General features: G+C 38.6%; 3 protein-coding genes and 1 pseudogene across 3 annotated transcripts; 3 read left to right on the top strand and 1 right to left on the bottom strand.

Annotated features, from left to right (window-relative positions):
• Positions 1-460: 460 nt before the first annotated feature.
• On the top strand, positions 461-3,363 carry LOC138855912 (uncharacterized; annotated as a pseudogene).
• Positions 3,364-5,494: 2,131 nt separating this feature from the next.
• LOC106622222 (uncharacterized) lies at positions 5,495-6,130 on the bottom strand. Its single transcript, XM_014241325.3, has 2 exons — positions 5,911-6,130; positions 5,495-5,833 (listed from the first exon to the last, which is right to left on the bottom strand). Exons 1-2 carry the CDS (start codon positions 5,955-5,957, stop codon positions 5,731-5,733), a joined length of 150 nt encoding a protein of 49 aa, XP_014096800.1. The 5' UTR covers positions 5,958-6,130; the 3' UTR covers positions 5,495-5,730.
• A 5,730-nt stretch (positions 6,131-11,860) lies between these two features.
• LOC106622217 (uncharacterized) lies at positions 11,861-12,280 on the top strand. Its single transcript, XM_036374031.2, has 2 exons — positions 11,861-11,913; positions 11,992-12,280. Exons 1-2 carry the CDS (start codon positions 11,861-11,863, stop codon positions 12,089-12,091), a joined length of 153 nt encoding a protein of 50 aa, XP_036229924.2. The 3' UTR covers positions 12,092-12,280.
• Positions 12,222-12,714, top strand: LOC138855594 (uncharacterized). Its single transcript, XM_070106300.1, has one exon. It carries the CDS (start codon positions 12,222-12,224, stop codon positions 12,459-12,461), a length of 240 nt encoding a protein of 79 aa, XP_069962401.1. The 3' UTR covers positions 12,462-12,714.
• Positions 12,715-26,317: the final 13,603 nt, after the last annotated feature.

The following is a 26,317-nucleotide window of genomic DNA, read 5'->3' as shown; positions in this document are numbered from 1 at the left end:
ACGAATTTTTCCCAAAACTGTATTTTTCATATTTTCCTCCTTATTTCAAAAACGGCTTGAATGAAGGTCTTGAAATTTGTAGGGCACCCTCAGCATATGTAAACGCATAGAATGAACTATCAATCAAAAATTCCCTAAATTTCGATTTTTTATAGCAAAAACCAAAAAAAAAAGCACGTAGAAGTTTTAACTTCAGTAAAAATTAATCTGTGGTTCAAAAATCTTTAAAAAAATAAGCCCTTAATAAGTTTAATGTATACAAGTATATCTTTCCGACCAATAAAGCCATATTATCCAAATTTGCACAGGACAAATGTGTTCAACCTTCTTACGATAGTGTAAAGTAAGTGAAATCGGATGATAACCCCGCCCATACCCCATATATTGGTTAAAAACTACTAAAAATGCGTTAAATCTATAAATAAATACGCTAGAGACATATGAAAATGCAGATGATGATATGAGACCCGAGATGATACAAGAGTTCAAAATTGAAAAATGGGGATGGATGGGAGTTAATGTTTTTCTTGTTAAAATTGAAGATGGGCCCAACATTACCGTCATAGGTAAATGCTCCGCCACATTTTGGTTCTTGACGTCAATATCAATTGCGCGTGAAACCAACACTGTTAGACTACTTTGTAAAGAATCACCTTCACCTTATTTACCTGTAAAATAACCATTTTTATAAAAAGTGTCTAAGATTTTATTGGAAAAATCAAATTGTCTATTTACATAAGTTTGTATATAAATACGTTTCCTTCTCAATATATTGTTGTAAATCGGAAAATACAGATTTAAAATAACTTATTTCTAACACGAGGGCTCTGCTGGTTTCGGCCAATTTAACTATTTTCCATATTTATTTCAATTCAACCCTAAAGGGTTTAGTATGAATTACATTAAGATTACTTTCGTAAATACTATAATGATAGAGCATACCTCAGCATACATACATATATATGATACTATTTCAATGACCAAATATGTTTGTTTGTACATATATAACAATAATATATAATATTATATCTACATACATACCAAAAAACCATTATCTATTCATAATTGCAAATTTGGAACCACTTGATTTCAACTGAGCCGGTAACCCGTACGACTTTAAACGAATATGCATAATAACTGGTTTATTCGTGTTCGCCAGACCTCCCTTGTTGTTGAACTGACATCCAAAAATTTGCATATAATCAAAACAAACTAATATTCATTATATTATCGTGCTTTGTTGGGCAAGTATAATCACGTAAGGAAATTAATTGACCGGTAAAGGTAGTGTTGTAATTGTAAATAGCAGATGCTGTACCCGTACGTTGTAGTGTAAATTATTTGTACATACCGGTACATAAGTTAGATTTGGTTATAAATATAACAAGTCCAGGGTACATATTCTAATTGAGCGCCAAACCACATACTTTTTAAGAAAACTTGTCCATATAATTTCATTAAAATATCTTATTTTGACCAACCTGAACGGTTTGAAGACAGGTGGAAAGACGGAAGTCATTATATGGGATATATTGGGAGCATTGAACTACATATTTGGCATAAAATTTGTTAGAAAAATGAAAATCATTATATGCAGTATATGGGAGTTGAGGGTAATGTTGACCCGATTTTATCTATTTTAACCAATACCACATACTATTAACATGCCACAACTAATAAAATGCTTCCAGGGTTTCATTCAGGTACCTCACATACCATCAGCAATCATATTGAGTAAAGTCAGCTGGATGTTCGAAAATCCTGATGTTAGTTATATTGGGGCTAAGCCAAATTTTGATCCAATTTTATCCTTTAAAGGCACTATTCGTGCAAAGTTTTATTCCGTTATACTAATTGCTTCCTGATTTGTATACCGGAAAGTGAAGAAATCATCAAATGTACCATCATATGTGTAAAATTTAATTTCTTTCGCTTATTTATTTCATGAGTTATCGTACTTTTAGTAGATTTCATCAAAACCGTTTATGGTGAATTGGCGGAGCTATCGCCCGATACCACCCATTTCCACACCGTCGATAGAAGGGCTAAAAATATTTGCTTTGAGTAAATTTGGTATAATAGCTTCAGTGTGTGAGAAGATATGCACATTAAACCTTTTATAGGGCGGTTCCACGCCCACTTAAATTTTTTTTTTCAAATTGAAGATGTTCCTCCCTAATGCGATTCGTTGTACCAAATAACAGTTTTGTATTTTATTATGGAGCTTTGTTATGGCAGTTTATTGATTTTCGGTTAATGGCGTTTTGTAGGCGTGGCAGTTGTCCGATTACGTCCATCCAATACTAACCGTCTGAACAAAACTAGTCGTTAGTTGAACAAAACTATTATAGTCTGTTACAACATGTTGCAAGAGCATAACAACAAAATTTTGTCGAGCCTATTTAAGTAACTACGGGAGGATGAGGCCTTATATAGAAGTTCAGTTAAGTCAGGGAAGTCTTTGACTATCATATACCTAGGAGTGAACAGCCAAGACACCTCCGTTTCCGGACCCACCACAAAAAAACGGACCATATAAAGGAGCACAAATTGTGTGTTGGATTTGTGATGGAAGAGAGACTCTCTCGCCTATAAGCGCTGCCCCTACCATGATGTAAAATCGTGCTTAGCGGTTTCACTAAGGTGGAGAAACATGCGTTTTCGGTAAAACAGTTGGAAAATTTAGTCTCCATAACGAAACATTCCCAAATGGGCTGAGGCTGATCGACTTCGCCGAGGACGGAAAAATGGTTGTCTGTAGCACCAGATTCCGTTGTAAGAAAATCCGTCTTGGCTGTCTCTGGATCGACAATCGCGCAACCATATCGATCATGTTGTGAAAGACGGTCATCTCCAGTATTAAAAACGTGCGTACGAAGATATGCCTCTGTGCAACGAAGAACGTTTGCCAACAAACACAAGGGGAGTTCGACACCGAAAAGCTGCAATCACAACAGGCAGTCGAGCAGTTTTCTACAATTAGATTTCGGCAAGGTTCTCTACTGTAGACTACCTACCACGCATCGTTACGATGAAGAACAACACGTGCGGGATGGGATAAATCCGAGAACTGAAGTGGTAAGCGAGACGCATTTGCAGACGAAAAAAGAAATAGAAAGAATTGCGTGAGTACGAACAGCTTGTGAAGCTGGCATACGGGGGTAATCCTAGTAAATTCTACGAAAAGATGCGGCGACTTATAGAAGGTAGTCTGGTCACCGATGCCCAGAGAATACTGAGTTTATGGAGGGAACACTTCTCCAACCTGCTGACTATAAAACTATTTTGATACTCTCGCAACTTCTTGTTACAGAGTATAATAGTTTTGTTCACCTAACGGTTGTTTGGATTACCTTAAACTAATCGAGTTAGATATAGGGTTACATATATATATAAATGTTAAGGATGAAGATACGAGTTGAGTGGCAACTCCGCCCACTCCCCATATAACGGTACTGTTAAAAAATACTAAGAGCGCGATAAACCAAGCACTAAACAAGTCAGAGATATTAAATTTTATGTGCGTGTTTAGTGTAAAACCAAATTCAATTTATTGTAATATGAATAAATGTGACTTTTGGTTTAATCCCAAAATAATTTATATATATGTAAGTATTCATGAATGTGTATATACAGGTAAATAATCATAAAGAGAAGCTTGCGGAAGGTGGAAAACTGTACGAATCATTGCACTGTGCCTATGTGCATATACTAATGCTTATGCATATAATATATAGGAATGTGTATATTTCTGCCCATGTACATATGTATTATACATGCCAATATTTGTATGTGGGCATGTATGTGCGGCTTTTATAATCTGCTTACAATTTGTGGCTTCAGCACAATGCAAAATGTGACATCAATAACACCGAATAACAATGAAATATGAGCGTCGTTCGCCATTTTGCGGATTTGCAAAATAAAATCCACAACAACAATTACAACAATATGCGTACAATGTAATAATTTAATTTGGCAAAGGTTCGTGGCAGTTGAAAAAAATTACAACAAACGAAAATTTATATGTGAAATTTCTGCATGCACAGACACATACACTCCCCGAATGTGTACGTATAAGGTATGTATAATTGTTATTGTGCTATTTGCTTGCACTTTGCAAGCGTGCGTGCGCTTTGTGATGACTTCAGCCATTTTGGTGGAGAAGCGAAATCGCGTGCTGGATTGGCTTTCTCCATAAAAAAGAAAAAGTATAACGGTACAAAAATCTGCATTGCAGATACGCATAATATACGACACGTGACGGTGTTGTCTTTGGTATGCACGCGACTGTGCTAAGACATACAGTAGGTATGTGGCTGCGGTTATTCCGATTTTAAGTTATTAGACATTAGCTTAATGAAGAAAAATGTTTTGGGATTAACGACGGAAATCATGAACAACTTTTTAGTTTATTCAATCGGGATGGAGCGAAGCTAATCTTCCACATATATCCAAATAGACTTTTTTACAAAGATAACGCTTGGGATAAGACCGATAAATTGAAGGATTTAGGTTATGAGACCGCCCACCAACCACCGTATTGTCCGGATTTGGCCTCCAGCGTCTATATAATCTTTGCTAGAATGAAGATGTGGATCGCTGAAAAAATATTTCACACGCATGAGGGGGTCAAGATAGAAAAATCGGCTATTTTGTAGGCTCGAAGCTCCACACCATCGAACTGTTAACTAAATGTTAAAAGACCGTTATAGCAAATGCATTTACTTTACAAGGAGTTTATGCCGAAGAGCAAAACCATTCTCATTGAAAAAAGCGTTCTTTCATCTATGGGCCAAAGACATTTCAGTCCATGTGGTAATTGCTATATGCTCTATATACAGTGGCATTTTAGTAAATTAAAACCTTCCCCACAGCCTCTTTACTACAGAACATTTTGCCAATTCGCTGCTAGACTTTCGCCAAACTAAACGTAGTTGCTAGCTGCTTGCTAGCTGTTTCTGTTATTTTTCCACTTAATTTGCAATGCAAATAAACTCGCCGTCAATAACAGTTTATGTTATTCAATGACAGCCAGTGAAATCACAACAGGTCCTACACATACGATTATACACATTTCTAATGTTTAACTCTAAAATATATAATTTATTGGAATGCTAAGAAACAACTTGGATGGTATTTAACATTACATATATATATTAATATATATATATATATTTATATATAAATGTGTGTGTTTGTAAGCCTTTTGCGTCTAAACATGTACGCCGATCTTGCTGCTTTAGCGAGTAACATTTTCAAAAATTTCTAACTAGAACTTTGGACGCCCGCTATCGGTGGCCACTGCCTGCAGCTTAGCAGAAGTGCAAACTGTTGAATTGTTCGCGTTGATTGTTCACCATGTTGTTGTATTTCCATTTGTCGGCGTTGTTGCAGCTACTCGATGTTGCCGAGGGCACACATAAGCGGCCACCGAAGCTCAGCGCCATGCCGTTGGCGGGACTCGAGGCGAGGGCCTGCTTGTTAATTGTCATGTTGCGCATCGGGCTCAAATCCTTGGCGAGGGTGGCTTTAGAAACTGAACGATGTTTTTGGACCATTTTTTTGTTGTGGTTTACTAAATTTTCTTTTCACTTAAAAAACGAAGTACTAGAAAAACTAACGACGTGTTAACGTATGAGCCGGGTTGGTTATTAACAGAAGCAATTGTAGAGCTTAGTCGAAGAACTTATTGCTCAGTCTATGGGGAAGTGTTAGATGGCGTTCGATTCAAGGAACGTTCTGTAGCAGCGTTAGCAACGCAAATTCTAGACAATTACCGCAATTGGTGGTACGTGAGCCGCCTTGTTTGGATGATAAATGTTTAGAAAGACTGTAAAGGAAAGAAAGTGAGACATTTAGCAGTACGAAATACAAGAAATCATTTAAGCAAGTGGGTCTCAAACTTACCTTAGGTTGTTAAGTAGCTTCGCTTTGGTATCTGCGCGGTTATTCATTGACACACAAGTTTAATTGACATCGGTTTCGAAAAATTTCCAATGCTAACATGTATTTTGTTACTTTGGGTTGGTCTGCTGATTTGATTTTTTCTTTTTAGACGCGTACGGTTTTAAACGATCCTAACGCTTTGACTTTGTTCAACGAACTGTTTGGAGTCATGGGTGAGCTGGCGGATTTATACAACGGCCTCTGGCATGTGCTCAAGGCGTGTTTTTTTTCTCTAAACAAATATATAGATAATTAAAAGTACGCCAGCTCTTGTCAACTAGTTTTGTTTATTTATTTTCCTTGAACTCTCGTTTTGCATAAATTACGAAGTGGTTACGTGTGAAACTCAACGAATTGCAGATACGAAGACGATTCGTCTCAATCGGGTTGGTAGGTTTTTTACATCATGTCTGCTCTATGCGCGTGTTGGGGGTTTCCTATATAGCTATAATGTTTGGTTGGTTCGGCAATTTTAGGTAAATGAGGCTTAGATGAGTTTAATATCGACTGTTTGTTTCTAATTTAGGTGAGTCTTGTCGTCTTAATCATTACTTTGCCCATTTTTCAAGTGTGTTGTTTATTGCAAAGCGTTTTGTGCGTTGAAAAATAAACTACACGTCACGAGCACGACTTAAATAAGAAGTTCAGTGGTTTTGTAATATAATTTTCCCATCATAAATTTAATTTCTTGTTTTTTACTATTTTTAAAACATTAGTTCGGAATATATTTACGCTAATATAGTTGTTGATATGACGTACTAAAACACGTGATCTTTTCGCTTTTGTTTAAAGGCTCGTTTTAACAGGGCCTAATTATAATGAATATATTATAAATGTAGCAATTCAGTCGATGAAAGCCGTTGTCGAGTGGTTTATGTGCGCGTTAACCACACGATTGGTCTTGTGCCTAAATCCTAACTGCGGTTAAATATGTGTATGATTAGTATTTGCTCTTCTGTAAAAAGTTTTGTCGTCGAAATTCAAAACCTTTCCTTTGCCATCTTAAAATACACATCTTTTATTTTTGCGGTAAAACTGCTACTATATATACTATAAAAATAATGGCGAATTTGTTTAAAAATATAAATTCTTTATTTATGCTTACAAATTAATCTCATCCCCTTAAAAGCAATCCCCGTCCTATAAAACGCACTTTTGCCCACGCTTTTACCAGTCTTCGACACAGTCGGAATAGTCTTTTTGCGGTATAAGCTTCAAGACCATCTTCTATTCCGTTTTTATCTGCTCAATCGATATGAATTTGGAAAAAAAGTCACGAAGAAGCAGTGCAGTATGGCATGTTGCATTATCGTGATGAAGTAACCATTTGAACGCCTATAATTCCGTCCGTTTCTGACGAATATCTTGAAGCAAACGACGCATAACGCTCAAATAATATTCTTTGTTGGCCGACTGGCCCAGTGGTAGTGTAGTGTACCACACCACGATAATCACCTTTTTGATCACAGTAGTATGTAGAACACTATAAATTAGTTTTTTTCTAACTAAAGAAAGAACAAAGAAGTCTATTATACCCTTTTTTCCTTTTTATGTGAAGAAAACAGCCTTACAAGTATTATAACAATATTTTGGAAGTGATCACTTGGATAGAAAATCAACTCATATTCATTACTTAAAAGAGTAGGAAATAAATATATTTTGAGTCCCTGTAAATAAGTGTGAATTTTCTTAAAAATAAAGAAAGCTTTCAGAAGAAGATTTGGAACTTTGCCTTTTGCAGAAAATAATTCATTTATATAAAATAAACTTGTATTCCAATACTTTGCAACCAACATTGACATAATACAAAGGACATCAGAAAGAAATACGAACTTAAATTCCGGGAACATTCAAATCCATTAGCTAATTATTGTCTGGCTTCAATGATGAAATTAAACCCGCTTAAAAAGGAGGGGTCTACCAGCCTCCTAAAGAGCAACATTTGAAAAATTTGATAAGGCAGAACAAAATTCTCTGTCAAACATCAAATAAAGGTGCAATTGTTGGCATACATTGATTATTAAAACAAGTTATTCTAAAACATGAATAAAAGTATTTTTAAACTAAATTTCATCCAATTTTCGAATAATATGAATAAATATGATAATCTGTGTTATCCACATTTTTGGAAAAAGAAGATGTGAACAAAACATCTTTATGAAGAAATAACATTTTGTGGCGTTATGGAGATCAATCAATCTTTCTTTCATTTCTTTCATTCTTGTATTCTTTATCTCTGTATTACGAAAGGAACATGAATAACTTTATAAAAAGGTACTGCTTTCAGCTATTATTTAAAAACAAAATACTGTGTGAAGTACGAAAAGAGCTCAACTCGGTAAATTACAAATTTTCCAGTGAAACAAAAAATAATTTGACGGACAAAAGTAATATTTGTTTTTAGTTAAGGTTTCGATTGCTTCAGACGATTGTAAGAATCTTTGGAGTAAAGCAAGCAACTTCACAAAATGCATAATAAAACTGATCAAGTGAAAATAAGGAATTAATAACGGTATATTTAGTGCTGACAAAAAATTATTCGGGTTACGAATTATTTTTTGATGCCTAGTTAGTATTTTTAAAGGTTAGTTAAATTTATTTGAAAGTGCCATGTTATTATTAGGTAATAATATTAGCAGAATTTACCTTGAGCCTTTTTTTGAAATTTTTCTTTTTTTTCTTTTATTTTTGGAATTTGAATGTTGACTATGTTTTTATTAAATTTTGCGCGAAAGTTGAGCGGTAGATGTGCAAGCTGTCAGTAAATGTTTGCATAAAAGCTGGGCTCGGGTGTCTGTCTTTATATACTTTGCGCCATGGTGTTTTTGTCACGTCGGAATTTATATAGAATATCTGTATGTGTGTAAGTCAAAATTCCTCAATATGACGTATTATTAAAAGTGCAGACAGAAATATCTACAATGTACATACATACATATATATTAGCAACAGTTATACTTTATATAAAACGGTCTGATTATGATGTTTGACCACACGCCTCCCTCCTGGGTATTGTATTTTGACCAATTTTTGCATAACTCACACGCTTAAAGGTGTGATTTTGATTCTATATATAATATGTATGCAGTGTTCGTGTAGGTATGTATTTCTGTTTGTATATGTTCATCATACTTGTGGTAATTCATTGGTCAGAAAATGGCTGATGCAATGCGACTGGTAACTTTCATCACAAGCGGCTGAGCAATAATAAAGTAATGCAGCAGCTATCCGAAATACTGGTAGTTTACCATACATACTTGCTCACATGAAAAATACCTGGCGTTAGCTACAAAATTTCGGTAAAAATTTAAAATTTTGTTTTCGAAATATTAATATTACATTTAGTATTAAAATATACAATATTTTTTAATTGAAGTTAAGCAGAAAAACTAAGTAATAATATTGAATTTTCTGAAAAAAATTAAATTAATTTTAATTCAGTTTCTAAAAAACTAGGCCTCGCATACTGTCAGCGCCTGAGACCAACCTTGCAGGAAACAACTGCTTTTTGTTGTATTTGTATTAATTATCCACCTGCATTGCTTGTCGTTGGCTAATGACGCGCACTCTGCTTGGTTTGTTGGCTGGTTGGCAGCAGCAGCAGTAGCGACAGCAGGTTATTTTGTCGAACCATCTAGAGAGTATCTCTTGGCTGCGGAATGCTCTGTTCCCGGCCGCCGACCGCCCACCGCAAATCGCGCTGAGTACACAGCGAAACCAGTCGAGTGGCTGATTTGCATTTGCTGATTCAACGGAAAAATTGAGACGCGTCGCATACAATAACATCAAAATATAGTAATCCCCCGCTTAATTGACTCTCGGTCAATTGATTTTCACGCTTATTTGTATCACCTGATCGGTAAAAAATATACAAGTATTGCATAGAAAATACGTGTAAAATTTCGCGCTTAATTGAACCCGGTTAATATGTATACCTTTAATTTCCCAAGGTAATTGCAAGAAATAGAAAATGATCCTCCAAAGCCTCTTTCAGTTCTCGAAGTTTTAAAGTACATACAAGAACTTCAAACATATTTTTATTCAGAAGACAAGTTTTTGTGTGAATTAGGGATGTTATTTCACGTAGATTGAACAATTTAAAAATGTGAGTAACGATGACTAAATATGTAAATGTAATTGCTGCGTATACATACACAATGTTATAAATTGTTTTTGTTCCTTAAATTTATTTTTTCTATAACTATGATCACTTTTTGTTCCTTATATTTTTTCCGTTTGAAGTATTGTTATATACTAATATTATTTTTAAATATCTAAATATCATTTCTAGGAACTAAATACAGTCGACGTCCAGTAATACAAGTATGAAAGTTTTTCTTGTGAATGTCCAATATGTTAATACGAACGAAGTATTTTACACACTTAACACTCTTTTCTTTCAGTAGGCTGTGTTCTTTTGATTTGTTTTATTTATCATGCTCTTTGTTCAATCTGCAAATAATATTTTTGGCGATAGCAATAGGCTTTGCTGTCTGGATCGGATTCTTTTCCATTCGTGTTTCGAATTTTAAAAGAGATACGGATTCAGGCTGCTGAAGGAATCTGGTGAAAAATTATCCTCGTCAAAAGAACTTGTAGAAAACTCATTAAAGAACTTTCGAGTGTCGTAAAAAAACATAATCTCTTAAGTGAAGCAGTGTTTAATGCCGATGAGTCCGGCCTTTATTGGAAAATGCTACCAGACAAAACATACATATGTCCATTCGAGAGAGAACTATGTACCATCATGAAGGCCCCTTTGTTGTTGGATAACGCCCGAAGCCACCGGCCTGCCATGAGTTAGTAATGTATTTAAAACTGCATTCCCGCAGCAGTTTAATGTCAATGACCTACCTACCAAAAACCTACTTCAAACAAACCAAATAATGTCATGGAAGAAAATATCCAAAGAATCATTAAAAAAATGCTAGAACAGAATTTTTAAAGAAGGCAATTCAATGTTTTCGTAAATGTATACAGCGGGCTGTTGAGAATAATATTGACAGTTCCAAAACGCTTTTACTGAGAAGTCTACGAGAAGAGGCTATGCAAAAGAGGTTGCAGATAAAAAAATCATCAGCTTTTAATGGCGGAATTTCTGGCAAACTGATGTTCTACACAAATTTACTACTTTTGTTCAACATCAAATGCATTTTAATTTTTTTATATACAAACTTAGTGACTAAATATACAGATTTACGTTAACACGATTGAACACATACAAGTATGTATATATTTACTTTTGGTTTTTTTTTATATGAAAATAAAAGAAGACCATTTTTTTGCATACATTCCATGGTTTCTTATTTCAATATAAAAGGAAAATATTTCGTGGCGACTAAACTGACGGTCTTACATTATATATTTCATATTTGTGGACGTCGACTGTAAATATCCAAATTTCACATATGATTTTTCTTTAAATTGATTAGGTTGTCCAATTAAGCGGGATTCCTGTAATTGAACGAATTGTTTAATGAAACGTGTATCGGTTAATTGATTCCCCAGTTAATTCAATCAAAAATTGTGCAATTTTTGAAGAGCAATTATCCAGGGGATACTGTACTACAATACATTGCCCGGCTGGCAGCTTGCCGCTCAATGACTTTAGAACTGCGCTGGCGCTGCAGTTGTCTGGAAGCTGGCATTTTCAGCTTTCTGCAACACGGCGAAAATATTTAAGGCCTTGTAATGCACGTGAGCGCTATAGTAAGGTGTCACAGCGCCACTGAGAAAGGCGACAGAGAGCAGCAATAGTCTTTGTACAACGATTAGATAGCAAATCAAAAAATCATTACAGGCATTCGCTTCTGCGCAAATACATCTGCACACGTTGCTAACGGGAAAAATAGTGTCGCTGCACTCAATAACATATTAAACAGATGACAGTTTGTCAGACCGATTGGTGTCAATGCTGAGACCCTCGCCCAACGATTCCAAGCTGAAGCTACTGAAGACCTTGCAGTAAGTATTACAAACTAATTTTTTTTCCATCTCTAATAGTCGAATCACCAATGCTATGCACTTTCACTATGCTTGCAGCTTGTCCAAAAACCTCGCTGTTTGCAAAGGCTCACGCACCGGCAATACCGGCAACAATTTAGAACTTAAAGTTCTAACACAAATCCAGCACGTACCGTGAACACGTATTAGGGCTACTTGGATAACGTGAGCAGTCAAGCAAAACTTCAGTAGACTTTATACATTTGGTTATTTGACAATTCCTGGACAATACAGAAGATACCCTCTTACGTTCACTCTCATCCTTCAAAATGGTTTACGCCGAGCGCATGGAACGTCACATTTCGCCAACAGATCAAGGAAACTCTAATGCGACGAATGGTAAGCCACATGCCGAAGCTACCAAATATGCGATGGAACAACGGTCATCGAACAGCTCGAGTACTTCCAATAATTGGGGCAGCCATAAATCGCCGTCAGAGGATAAATGGAAATATAATAATATGGTGCGCAACGACCGTGAAAAATTCAACAGTTTGCATTTCTGCTGATCATGGATGCGCTATGTTACGCTCGTATTCCATCCCCACCCTCATACCTCACCCTTAGTTTAGTTAATTCTATTACCTTAGTTGTTGAGCTTTAAGTAAGAACCGTGCTAATGTGATTTTTATAATTTAGTCATAAACCGGTGAATGTACATACATACATACGTACCTATAAAGTCGTTATAACAAAAAATTGTGTGGTGATTAAAAAAACTACCGATGCCATATGTTAATAAATTTTGTTTAAGGTATACAACTAGAGCATTCTTCAGGGTTATATAGTATCACCGTGTCGTTCTGTAAGAAAAACTATGCGGAAGAGAACATATTGAATGTAAGGCTTCTATTATTCATCATATTTGAAAATACTGTCAAAGTCATTGTCCCAAATTGGTGTCACGTCTTAAGACGGCACAAGTTCTCTTGCTCGTGCTACAGAACCATACGACGCATTAATATGGTGGAAGTGTAGAGTTAAACCGCTTCAAGAGGCGAGAAGCTACTATGAGATGTCCATTTACGAAGGACTTTTAGTTATCCTTAACATCCCTTCAAACAATATTCAAGTGAATTAGAGGTAGTGCTAACAGTTAGGAGAGGGCTGACAGATGATCAGAAATGAGAATTCTGTGCATCCCATCTTCAGCAAAGAGCGATAGGAACGACGGTATAATCCACATATTCATGAATGCAATCACTATGAAGGTTGCTTTAAATTCAATGACTACTACTTACACTTATGAGTTTAACAGAAGACGGAAAGTGTGTCTCTGTTTTATCGGAAAATATGTTTAGAATTATAGGTCAATCAGTAATGAAAGCTGTGTGTTGTACCAACATGAAGTCGCACTATTCAAGAATATGCAAGGAGGTAATTAATAGACTTAATAAAGAGTTCAGTGATACAACTATAGAAGATACTGGAGAAAGGGACGAGTTGATCCACATAAGTGCTCTCGGGTACATGGTCGCCGAAAATTAGCTACCCTTAAACTTCTTCAAATGTTACAGCAATAGTAATGTTGCATCAACAATACAGGACGCATTACAAAATTATAATATTTGGTAGTGTTGATGTCGCATCAATACTAGTAAATGGGAATGCACAGAAAGAGACTGAAACATTTATATTAAAATCAACCTATTTTACAGAAATGAGAAATATTTAACCCCAGAAGGACTATATTGAGTATTGTGGTATACCGTACACCGTATACCAGGGAAAGGTCAATCAGAGAATCGGAAATCATTATATTAAGGATAACTAGTTCAGACCAAGCTACCATTAAAATTCAGGGTTTAACGACATTATATTTAGGAAAACGTTTCCACTTAATTTCATTAAAATTTCATACATTTTGATTTATACAAAGAGGATTAAGTTTGATTGCGGCTAGGCGGAAGTCTTTACTGATCGCATTAAATTTTGACATTGCTCAAGTACACTCGAAAAGATTTTTTCACCTAATTTTTAGAATGATATATTCGGTATGGAGTCAGCAATAATAACGATCCATTAAGTAACTTACATAATGACCTCTATATGCGGTATAAAACAACCAGCAGTTCGAAAATCTTTATATTTGGTATGTGGGTGCGGTATATGGGTTAGGAGAAATTTTGACCAGATTTTACCTTATTTTGGTATATATTTCATTAATAGATCTCATGGATTGACATATACTTTGATACAAAGTCAGCCCTGGTACAGGGTTCCACATATTCGGTAGATGGGACTTGAACAGCTGTGGTCCGATTTGAACAATTTTTGGACATCAGATGGCATACCAAAAATATATTTCGATAACTTCATTGCTTATTGCTTATCCTATATACTATAAATTGAAATAATCATATGGAATTTATAGAATATAAAAGAAGTAGGCGTGTTTTGTAGGTAATTTCACACTGATGTTATTTGATTAAAATTGGTCAAGTAGGTTTTAATTCTTTTCACGTATTAATTTAGTTAGTTATCGCCATATGAATAGTTTTTAATATAACTGTGCAGAGTGGATGTGGTTAATATTTAATTTCACTTAATTTCTCATTGTCTGAATGTGAAGATCCTTATATCTTGTTTGGTCCCTCAGCCCCAATATAACTAATGTATTAATTTCCATTATCCTGATTGACTTTCTAAACAAATATAGATATATATGTTTGAGTTAAATTAATAAAATGTGTTGAGAATTATTCCTTTAACATAGGTGAAATCAAAAGGGCTGGATTAAGGTGTCATGCGACCCGTGCCGAGGATCAACCTGGCTGGGGGCCCTTAAATAGCCCAGTCTCGAACGGAGCTTACGGATACCTGGCTCCCTCTGTAATAAGATAGCCTTACTTGCGCAACGGGGGCTATGCGCAAGCGGACATACTTTCCCCCACACTCGTGGGACCACCAATGAACCAGAATAAACAAACACAACACAGAATGAAAAACAAAAATCGGAGAGAGCCCGGATCTCCAGAAAAAAAGCAGGAGAGGGCTAGTTGCTCCCAAAAAAGAGCAGCGTTTGGAGCGAGCTCAACAAACACTAAGAGGACAGGAGCGAAGCTTGGTCCAGAAGACAAGGGAAGCACTAGTAAAGGGGCAGAAGCTAAAGCTGGCCCACAGAAAGTGGTAGCTCCGGAGGTAGCCAGACCCAAACCCTGCAGCCAAAACACGGCTGAGAAGCAGGGGGAAGGAGGAGATGCCAAAGGGGCTGCTGCTGGAAGTGCATCTGCCAGGGAGTGGTCTGCATTTAGCATGCAGGACCCCTCAAAGGCAAAGTATGCGGAGAGGCGACGCGCCGCATACTTACTAAGGTTGGTAGAGCTAAAGCCGCCAACGAAGGAGCTTCAAGCATCGATTGACTGTGCGAGAGCAGTCATACCCAACTTCAAGTTGGAGCCGCCGGTAAAGGCAGCCAAGCGACAAAGGTCAGCTGAAGAGGCAAAGCCGTCAGCCAAGAGGCCGAAGACCATGGGTGTAACGCCCGAAAAATCATTTGCAGAAGTGGCACGGAACCGAATTGTCATTGGCGTTCTGGATGAGGGAGATCCCGAAGGAAGAATCCCCAGAGCCCAATTGAAATGGGTGCAGGCTGCGCTGACAAATGTGGCGCTGGAAGTGCTATTAAGCAATCCGGGTCCGCCACCGTCATGCGCAGATGCCGGCTGGTACCAGGGCCAGATCAAAATGATTGCTTGCGACGACGAGAGATCGGTCGGTCTCTACAAAGCTGCTATAGCCAAGGTGGGAGAGGTATACCCCGGCGCAAAATTGGTAGAAGGACATACCATCCAGACCAAGGGCAAGGGTATGGATCCCGGCTACACCATCACAGCCGGACCAGATTATGCAGCTCATAAGAGCCTGCAACCTACCCACGGAAGGGTGGAAGTATGTCAAGACATTTGAGGACAGCGTAGCAGAATCTGGCGTGGAAACCAAAAGGGCCACGATGCAGATTCTGCTGTTATTAACGAAAGAATCCATCGAACCGCTGACGAAAAGTGGCGGGGAGATAAATTACGGGTTCACGAAAGTGAGGATAACGCCTTACAAGTCGGACGCCGATGCTGCAGACCATCTGGCATCGGGGAAAGAGATATGCGAAGTAGAGGAAGATCCTATGGAGTACTCGAGCGACGCGGAAAATATGGAGCAAGGTGAGTGTCCTTCTTCCGGGTCTGAGCTTGCGGCCAGACTTTCCAGCTTGTATACTGAGAAAGAGCTTTTAAGCGACTCTCAGGAAGACGCAGATATAACAATAGTTAATGCGTCTTCTACAAATTAATCTCCATCATAGCAAACTAGCTTCAGCATCCCTAATTAACCGCATGGCAATGGAACAGCCTGAATTTGTCCTCATTCAGGAGCCATGGGTTAATGGAGGGCGTATTTGCGGACTGAGGACGCCGAACTATAAGTTGCTGATGGGTGACTGTGAAGGTAAAATCAGAGCCTGCATAATGGCAAAGAAAAACCTTAATGTTTTTATATTACATAGTTAAAGCAACAACGACACAGCAGCAGTAAGCTGGGAAACGGGCACAAGCAGTTACAGGCTAGTGTCGTGCTATATGCCATACGAGCAAGAGCTGGTGCCACCTCTGGTGGTAAAAGAGGTGGTACGGGATAGCGAGGCATCCAAGTGCATGACAATACTTGGATGCGACTCCAATGCTCATCACACAATCTGGGGCAGCACAGATGTCAATGACAGAGGTGAGTGTCTCTTTAATTACCTACTAGGTACTAAGTTACTGGTGTGTAATAAGGGAAGCACGCCAACATTTATTACAAGAAACCGACAAGAAGTACTGGATATAACACTTGTGTCGGAAGAACTAATTGATAGGGTAACCCAATGGAGGGTTCTCGAAGAACATTCCTTTTTGGATCACCGATATATTGAATGTACAATAGAGAAAAGGGCCGATAGAGGCATTAACTTTAGGAATCATAGGAAAACGAACTGGCAGGTGCACATGCAAGAGCTGGAGAAACGTATCTCTATGATTCTACCGTTTCAGCCCAATAGCAAGGAGGATCTAGATATCCTCGTTAGTCGACTCACGGAATCGTGCCGGCAAGCACTAGAAGTGGCTTGTCCAATAACACGAAGCAGGGGTAGAATAAGGCCCCCCTGATATCGAGAACACGGCGGAAGCGTCTCGACTTAGGAGAATAATGGCACAACCAGTGCATAGTATCGGTTATCTTCAGAAGCCAGACCGAAGTTGGACGGTATCCAGTGAAGAGTCCTTGGGGCTACTAATGGATACCCACTTCCCAGGCAGCTCTCAAGACAGTGGAGCAGAAATGGACCCCACTCTTATAAACATAGTGTCAGAAAGCAACGTACGCTGGGCAATAAACAGCTTTAAGCCCTTCAAGTCGCCGGGATCAGACGGTCTATTTCCGGCTCAATTGCAGCAGTCGCAGAATTACATAATGAATTGGCTAATTGCCATTCTTAAGGGGGCACTGCAATTAAACTATATCACTTCGCTTTGGAGGGAAGTCAAGGTAATATACATACCAAAGGCAGGCAAAAGCTCGCATACAAGTCCAAAGGACTTCAGGCCAATTAGCCTCTCCTCATTCCTTCTAAAAATTCTGGAAAGACTAATAGAATTACATATAAGAAACAAACTGAAACCAGAAAAGTTGGCTGGTTCGCCGCATGCGTATTTCAAAGGAAAATCCACAGAAACAGCACTAAGCTCTGTGGTGGCAGTATCGGTCAGAGGCAAATTCCCGAATACTCTCGCAAACCTTATGCAAACGATCTTGGACGATATAAATCGCTGGGCAGTATCGTGCGGATTAAAGTTAAATGCTGGTAAGACAGAGCTTGTATTTTTCACCAGAAAACATAATGCTCCAGAAGTTACGGCGCCAATAATAAATGGTTGCAGACTAACAATTGGAGATAAGGCAAGCTACCAGGGACTAATCTTAGACAGGAAGCTTTCATGGAAACAAAATTTGGATGCTAGGGTCAAGAAGGCAGCCACAGCACTCTACACCTGTAAAAGGATGGTGGGCCCCAAATGGGGGCTTACGCCTCGGGTAACTTATTGGCTTTATACAACAGTTGTCAGACCAATCAGGACATACGGTATATTGGTTTGGTGGCCAATAATGGAAAGCACTTAGAACAACGCCAAGCCAGGCTCTAAACGTCATTATACATTTACTGCCAACAGACCTGTTCTGTAAGCAAGTGGCACCAAAGTCAGCTCTTAGACTGAGGAAATCCTCCCAACTAGTCGCATGCAACAAGGGGCATTCAAGGATACTCATTATATTCCCGTTCCTACCCAAAACCACGGATTTCCACAATCCAATAGAACGGAAACCAAATTCGGTCCACAATATTGCCTTCCCCACAAGAGAGGAGTGGAAAAGGGACGAGGTGGACAGGAATACAGGAATTAGAATCTACACGGATGGATCCAAACTGGATCATCGAGTGGGAGGTGGTGTCGTTTGCGCAACATTAGACACCAACATCGCCTTCCGTTTGCCAGACCACTGCAGTGTCTTGCAGGCGGAGATCACAGCAATTAAAGAAAGCCTTGTGGTATTGACAAAAAGTGTGCTCACAACAAGGAGCATTTATATATATACGGATAGCCAAGCAGCCTTAAAATCACTCAAGTCTCCAATGGTGTCATCCAAGCTAGTGAAAGATTGTCTTGACCTATTAGAAGATCTGACATCCTACTTCACAATAAACCTGCAATGGGTTCCAGGACATAGTGATATTCCTGGTAACTGCGAAGCAGATGAACTAGCCATAACAGGCACCACTTTGCAACTAACCCCTGAAAAAGAGGGTATCTTTATGCCTCTGGCAACTTGCAAACACTTAATCAGCGAACATGTTATAAATATAGCTGAGTCTCGATGGAGACAATCAATAACCTGCTCAACCAGCAGACTAACGTGGCAGGAATGGAGCGTGAGTCGCACAAACCGACTACTAAAATTTAAAAGGAATGATATAAGAACTCTGATAGAAGTACTAACAGGTCACTGTCTAATTGGTAGACATGCCAGTAGACTAGGTATACCATACAACGACTATTGTAGAAGCTGTCAAGAAGTAGAAGAAGAGGAGACTGTTAAGCATCTTCTATGCGAATGTAAAGCTCTATATAGAGCTATAGCTATAGCTCAGAAGTTGCTAATATAAAATTATTTGTACTGATGAACTTCATCAGGAACATAGGTTGGTGCAGAGAGGAGACGATAGAGTGAGGGAACATTAGTCCCGGTGGTATCACAATGGGCCTCCTATACGCCTAGGTGCGTCGTTGGACAGCCACTCTACCTACCTACTTACCTACCTAGGTGAAATCAGCACAGACCATTTTTAAGCCCCATTTACCTAAGATTGTGATTTTCGACCTTCCAGATACTTCTACGCCGAATATTTTATTGAAATTATGACGAAATGTCTTTTACATATAATATTTTGGTGCGACTGACTAACCGTTCTTGTCAAATATTATATTCCCTATATAAAGATATGGGTTCGGTATTTCCTAACATATTTTGATGTTAAAAATGATTCTGTTCTAACGGAAACCGGAGCCTAAGTAAAATGAAGTGAGCTTATTTCTTAGACTTTTTGGTTATTTGAACATAACTTACAGTTAGTTAGAAAGTTTTTTTCTGAATATAGGAGTATAAAAAAAATTATATAATTACTACGCCTACTTCCCATAAAACGTCGTTAGCAAAAATAATGCTGCTGGTGGTGAAAATTCTACCCCATTTACCGAATCATGAGATAATATTGAGAAATACTACAAAAATTTTAAATTTAGCAAAAATAATTTGCTTGCAATAAACTTTCCTGTTGGGACTTTACCCATCTGCGAATGATTGCATAAAGACGTTTGATAGCGTTCCACCTAAAAGTATGCTACACACTTGCTTTAAATGACAATAAAACGCTTAAAATCACCACTGCTGCACTGTGTTTACACACAGTTTTTCAATAATTTGTTATTTTGAACAAGTAAAGAAGATTGGGTGTAACCCAAAATTTTATACTCTCGCAACATTCATTATAAGACGAAATAGTGAATGGATTACATTTAAATTTGGTATTTTATTATGTTATATTATAGGTCATAGGCTCATTTAGTTTAATTGCAAAACTTACTTCGCGTCAGCTAAAATTATTTAAAAAAGTAAAAAAAATTATTTAAAAAAATGAGATATACATATATACATTAGATTAGATAAGGATAGAGGTATGCACCGCGACCTATGGTCTATTGTGCCCTCCCCTAGGTCACAACGACTCATCTGGCCCCAGCATATTGATGAAATTCAAAATACTGCTAGGTGATAGTGAAGTGATGTGATCCCTGTTTGGAAACATGGATCCCAGGGCCTTAACTCTGCTTCTGCAGACTGATGTGCAGTCCACTAGCAGGTGTTCTGGGGTTTCCGACTCCATGCCACAGAACCGGCAGTTTGCAGAAGAGACTAAGTCCATGTTAAATAAATGCTTGTTGAGTCTGCAATGTCCGGGGTAGAACGCGACAAGTAGCCGGAATTTATTTCTCGGGAGATTGATTACGGTTTTAAACCGTCTGAGGTCATAATCCCCCATCAGCAACCTGGCATGGCGCATGCCTTGGAGATGTTGCCAATGTCTCTCCTTGGCTGCTCTTTCCTCTTTACGGAGCAGCTCTTTAATGGTGGGTGGACCAATCGCTATGTACGGTTCTGGTCCTACCATTTTTGTGGAGGTTGCAGAGCGGGCCAACTCATCAGCTAGTTCATTTCCTGCTATACCCCTGTGACCAGGCACCCAGATGAGGTACACGCTATTGTGGCTTGATAGGCTGTTCAGCCGTTCTATGCACTCCTTCACTAGTAGCGATTTGACCTCAAAAGGCGAGATCGCTTTTAGTGCCGCCTGAGTATGCTGATACTCTTATTGCGATAGTTGCGTTGGAGGCTTATCTCTACACACCGACATATATCATATACATCCGCCTGGAAAATGCTAGGAAAACTTCCCATATGCCAGCGCTAGGCTATCCCTCATCAGCCGATCAAGGTGGGGCAGTAGGACCTGCTACCTCTGTTGTAAAAACGCTGGAAGTAAAGAGGTGTTTTGCGACTGTTCAATCTAAGCGAGATGGCTTTCGTTCGACCATAGGTCGAATCTGGTCTTATTGAATTGTCTCCGGGAAGTGCGGAATTAGAAGAGCCGTGGCTCTTTTCTCTGCGCTGGACGTATAGGTTCCATCCGATCTTTTAATTGCTAGTACTGTGTCCGTCTTGCCTCTTGCCAGAGTCTTATGGAGCCTTACAGCCTCTGGCGTTCAGGAGACGCTTTCACAGAACTTCCTGCAGCTCTTCTGCTTTGCTGACCTTATCTCCTTGTTGTAAGCAGTTAGGCTGCACTTGTAGTTCTCCCAGTACTCGGTACGCTTAGCCTTGTTAATTAGCTTGCGTACCGTTTTCCGTAGTTTTGAGAGCCTATTTGACCACCATTAACAGCTGCGGTTCTTGGTGGCCGTCTTTAGGAGGCAGCTGCTATTAAATGCCGCTATAATGGACTGGTTTAGTGCAGACAATTTTTAAGGGCATCCGCATATCTGCGCTGTCCCTCCACCACTCGAAGAGGGTTCGGGGCGGAGTGGTTGCCTCCGGTCCCCTGTGCATTGCTGCCTCTCTGCCGGTTTGTGTTAGGCGGCTCCCGTGGCGTTAGCTGCCCACTCGGCTTGGGTGGTCGAAGGCGCTGCCCTTTCGCTACCCCGCCTTGCGGCCTGAGTTGCGTTAACCGGGCGTTGGCTTTGATTACCACTATTCAGTTTACTGCTGGTCGCGGTGTTGCCACCCTTCCGCTTCTCCGCCTGGACTCCCAGTTGGTGGTAAAGGGGGTAGTCTGCTTCCCGTCTTCCGTTTCCGTTTGCGAGCCCCCTCGGTAGATGCCCGATGCGAGTCACCCGAGTCCGAGCAGGTGATCCTGCTCAAGGAAGCCTCGATGAGGTTCGCTTTATCAGCGCCAGCCGTCGTCCCTTGAATGCTCCGGTGTCATGCCCAATGTCCAATTTTGTCACCGGCTCCTATGAAGCCTTTCCGTGCCATATAAGATGTGAAATTTAATGTTTCTGGCGTATTTATTTAATGAGTTATAGCACATTTATTAGTTTTCAACATAACTGTTATAGTGGGTGTGATTACTATCCGATATCACCCAGGTGTTAAAAGAAATTATCTTGGGCTTGTTTGCTTGCTATAACTTTAGAGGTTTGGGAGATATATACAATAAACCAAAAAGGGGGCGGATCTAAGTTTTCGGTGCTACAAACAACCGTTAGGTGAACAAAACTATTATACTCTGCAGCAAAATGTTGCGATATTATAAAAATATATCTATCTATGTACACTCTTTTGTCTTGCATTGTCTGTCCATCAAACGCCAGTTTGTAGTTTTTAAAGTTCAAATTTTTCACCATTATACCGGAAGGAAACTTTTAACCACAAAGAGGAAAAGGCAATTTTCATTTTAAATCATGGACAGGACAATGGTGGTTTATGATATTTGCCTTCATCAGCCGCAATAATGCTACATACACAATTGTAGTCCCTTGTTGGTCGGCCGCGTGTCAGTGTTGCGACCCATCACCATCGATAGCATGACGGTTATGGCTGATGAACCTCGCACACACATACACATACATACTTAAACATGGGACGTCCGGGAGAACAAGTGTTTCTCTCGGCACTGCCAGCATCCATTAGCTTTTCAATTGCTGCCACTGTATTTGTAACAACAACAACAATAAATAAGGAAACATATTGTGCGAACGACGTTCCACCACAGCGACGATAAACATTTTTCGCACTTTGGCATTTATTTATTTGTTGCTTTTTTTTTGAAAATTCAACTAAGCACACTTTTTCTTTTCAAATTGAAATCAATGGGCGGTTGGCTTCGGTAAATGACTGCGAGCATTTCTCTTCGTTGAATGTTGAATGAGCGAACTGACAGTCGGTCACGTGCAACCGGAGCGTGGCAATAACCTTTAGACAATCACACATATACACACATACTACAACGTATGATCTCTTGACAGGATTAAACATTAAAAATTGAGATTTTTAAAGCACATTAATGGCAGTGCAAAGTGTGTGTGTAGTTGTATATAATCATACATACATACATATATGCGCCTGAATACGCGCAAGCACTTGTGTTGGGATGCGTTTATTGCTCGACACATGTTGCACGCTCATTGCTAGCGATTTATCACAGCCAAACACAAATGTTTGATGAATACACACATACAAACATATATAACATATATGTACAGATATATGTAGGTGGATAAATGCATTTGCACAGTTTAAAGCTCATTCTACTGATAACTACAAATAACTATGTGCGTGTGTGTGTGCGCACGAGTGATAGGCCAAGGGTTAAACAATATTGTCATATCCATCAGTCTGCTGTTTATCGAGATTAATTTGCGAACGTCAACACAAGTTGTATCGCCATTCGCCATATTTTTCTGCAAATATCTTTGCAACCCTTTTGCTTCTGCTAAATCATATTTTTGATGTTTTTAATGCATCTTAATAACCACTCATATTACGAGCGAATTGGCGTCAGATACTTGTATAATGTAATCTCAAAATGTATAGCATCTTTATTTTTTCGTTGTTATTTCTCGCCTTTTGATCATCCATCACAGCGGGTGGCAAAGCAAAGTTTAAAACCTGTGGCCTTGTTTAGGAAGCTATTATCGCCACCATAATGAGTATTGCCCCAATAGGACATCGAGGACCAACATATGAGCTGTTTTGAAAAACTCAGCAGGAACTGGATGTATACATCCGTCATTAGATCATTGACCGATATTTTCGGCAAAAAGTCAGCTATACTCACTGGAGTCCACAAATTCAGTACCCAGAGGCTTTGTTTCGATGTAGACATTTTGATTCGATGTAGACAATTTTTGGTCAGAAGGTGGCATACTTTAGACGCATTATTTACGCAAAGTCTTACCTTGATACAATCATTGTTGTGTTATTTGCCGGTTGAAAGTGAAATAATCAGATGGAATTTAATCCAGGTTAGTAACCAACTTTACCGACGTCTTTTAGCAACCGGCTACCGGCGTACCCACGATCTGAGTATTATTATTATTTTGTTTATTTTATTAAAAAAAAAAAGATAACAACGTAGAATAAAAATAAAATAAAATAAAAAAAATAAAAACAATGAACTCACAAATAGCTTTACTTTAAGTTAAAAAACGACGATTTGAGAGCTTAAAATGAAATATTGAATTTTTTAAATTTATTCATACCCGGGTACCCGGTTACTAACATAAGGGTTAAAATGGTGTTATTTGCGAAATAGGCGTGGTTGTAATCCGATTTCACCCATTTTCGCACTATAACATAGAAAGATAAGAATAATGTTATATACCGAATTTGGTTGCAATCGGTTAAGCAGATCCAAAGATATGGGTTTTCACCTAAAAGTGGGCGGTGCCACGCTCGCTACTAATTTTGAACGCAGTTCCTATAAAGGCATCTCATACCATCCCAGAGTTAAAATTTAATGACTCTGGCGTGTTTGGTGCTTGATTTATCGCCCTTTTAGAAGTTTTTATCAGTACCGTTATATGGGGAGTGGGGAGGATTGTCACTCGATTTCACCCATTTTCACACTGTAGAGAGAGGTGCTATAAACATTTGTTCTCAGTGAATTTTGTTGTTATAGCTATAGTGGTTTAGAGATATGCGCGTTAAACCTTTTAGGAGGCGGGACCACGCCCACTTTTTAAACAAATTTTAAACAGCAGATGCCCCTCCCTAATGTGATCCTGTGTATCAAATAACAGTTTTGTATCTTATTGGAAATTTATTTATTTTTGATTAATGGCGTTTTGTGGGCGTGGCAGTAACCCGATTACGCCCATCTGCAATACCAACCGTCTTACGGTATCAAGAAATATGTGTATCAAGTTTCATAAAGATATATCAATTTATACTCAAGTTAAGCTTGCACAGACCGACGGACAGACAGTCACCCGGATTTCAACTCGTCTCGTCATCCTGATATATGATTATATAAATATAAAACGCAATATCTAACTCAATTAGTTTTAGGTGATAAAAACAGCCGTTAGGTGAACAAAACTATTATACTCTGTAACACCAACATGTTGCGAGAGTATAAAAATTAATAGAATGCGAGGGCAGCCTATGCAGGGGTTACCGGAGCGATTAAGTCATGTCCAAATGATGCCCGTAAAATACTTCTGCAACAACTGCCTATAGACGTTGTCATACGGAAAGTGGCAACATTTTTTGCTATAAGAATTAAGAAGATTGGTGGCTGAAACAGAAAGAGTTATGGACATAGTAAAACCTGAACCAGTTCGATACAAATCTAAATAAACAAGGTTAGATTTCAATAGTTACTTCCAGGGGAGAATACCCTCTAGAAGTGAAGGGAGCAGGGGTTTAGTTAGGGAGGAGGATATAGTATATACTGACGGGTCCAGATGGACTGCGGTGTAGTAACGGGTCCGAGGATCTTGATATCTCTCTTTCTCTATCCGTCTACCAAACTTAGCTAGCATCTGGCAAGCAGAAGTTCTAGACAAAGAGAGTGCTGTGGAGTTATACTGAATAACTACGGGATGATGCAGAAAGCGACCATATACCCAGACAGCCAGTAGACTTTGATAGCCTTATCGTTACCAAGGAGTAACTCTAGCGTAGTAAATAAATTTAGAAAGGTTTTAAGCTCACTAGCAGGTCAACTCCTCTTATCCGTAATTTGGGTTTTCGGTTACAAAAGCTCAATACACAGTTTGAACAAATAGCTCACAAAAGATGGAAATGATAAGACAAGAAATAAGGACTTACTATTGTATATTAGTCCAGGAAAAGTGTATACAGACTTACCCCATAACGGGACATAGACCATTTGGAGAACATGCGTTAAAAATGAAACTGCCCCAGCTCTAAATTCGAAGGGAGTAAGAAGACAGTTTTTGGAATCCATCACGTACAAAAGGTTGAATATCTATCTAAAAAAAGCATAACGGAGATATATAAGTAGTTTCATTGAGGGCACAAATGGTATTAATTGAGCCCAAAGGGACTGTACTCCTACCAACCTTAGCTAATTCTTATTAGCGAATTTGCACAAAACAATTCTTCGTTTGCTAAATTTGAGATTTGCTGCCTTTTGAAAAATCTTACATATGAAAGCAAAGCCAAAGTCGAGTTCATTATAATCAATTGTCAACATACTTCGACAGTTTTCAGCCTACCTCTTCTATCCTATCGTATTTTTGATTATACC

Source organism: Bactrocera oleae, chromosome 3, assembly GCF_042242935.1.
Source record: "Bactrocera oleae isolate idBacOlea1 chromosome 3, idBacOlea1, whole genome shotgun sequence".
NCBI classification, from domain to species: Eukaryota; Metazoa; Arthropoda; class Insecta; order Diptera; family Tephritidae; genus Bactrocera; species Bactrocera oleae.
The sequence above is the reverse complement of the archived record's forward strand: the minus strand, read 5'-3'. Positions and strand labels throughout refer to the sequence as shown.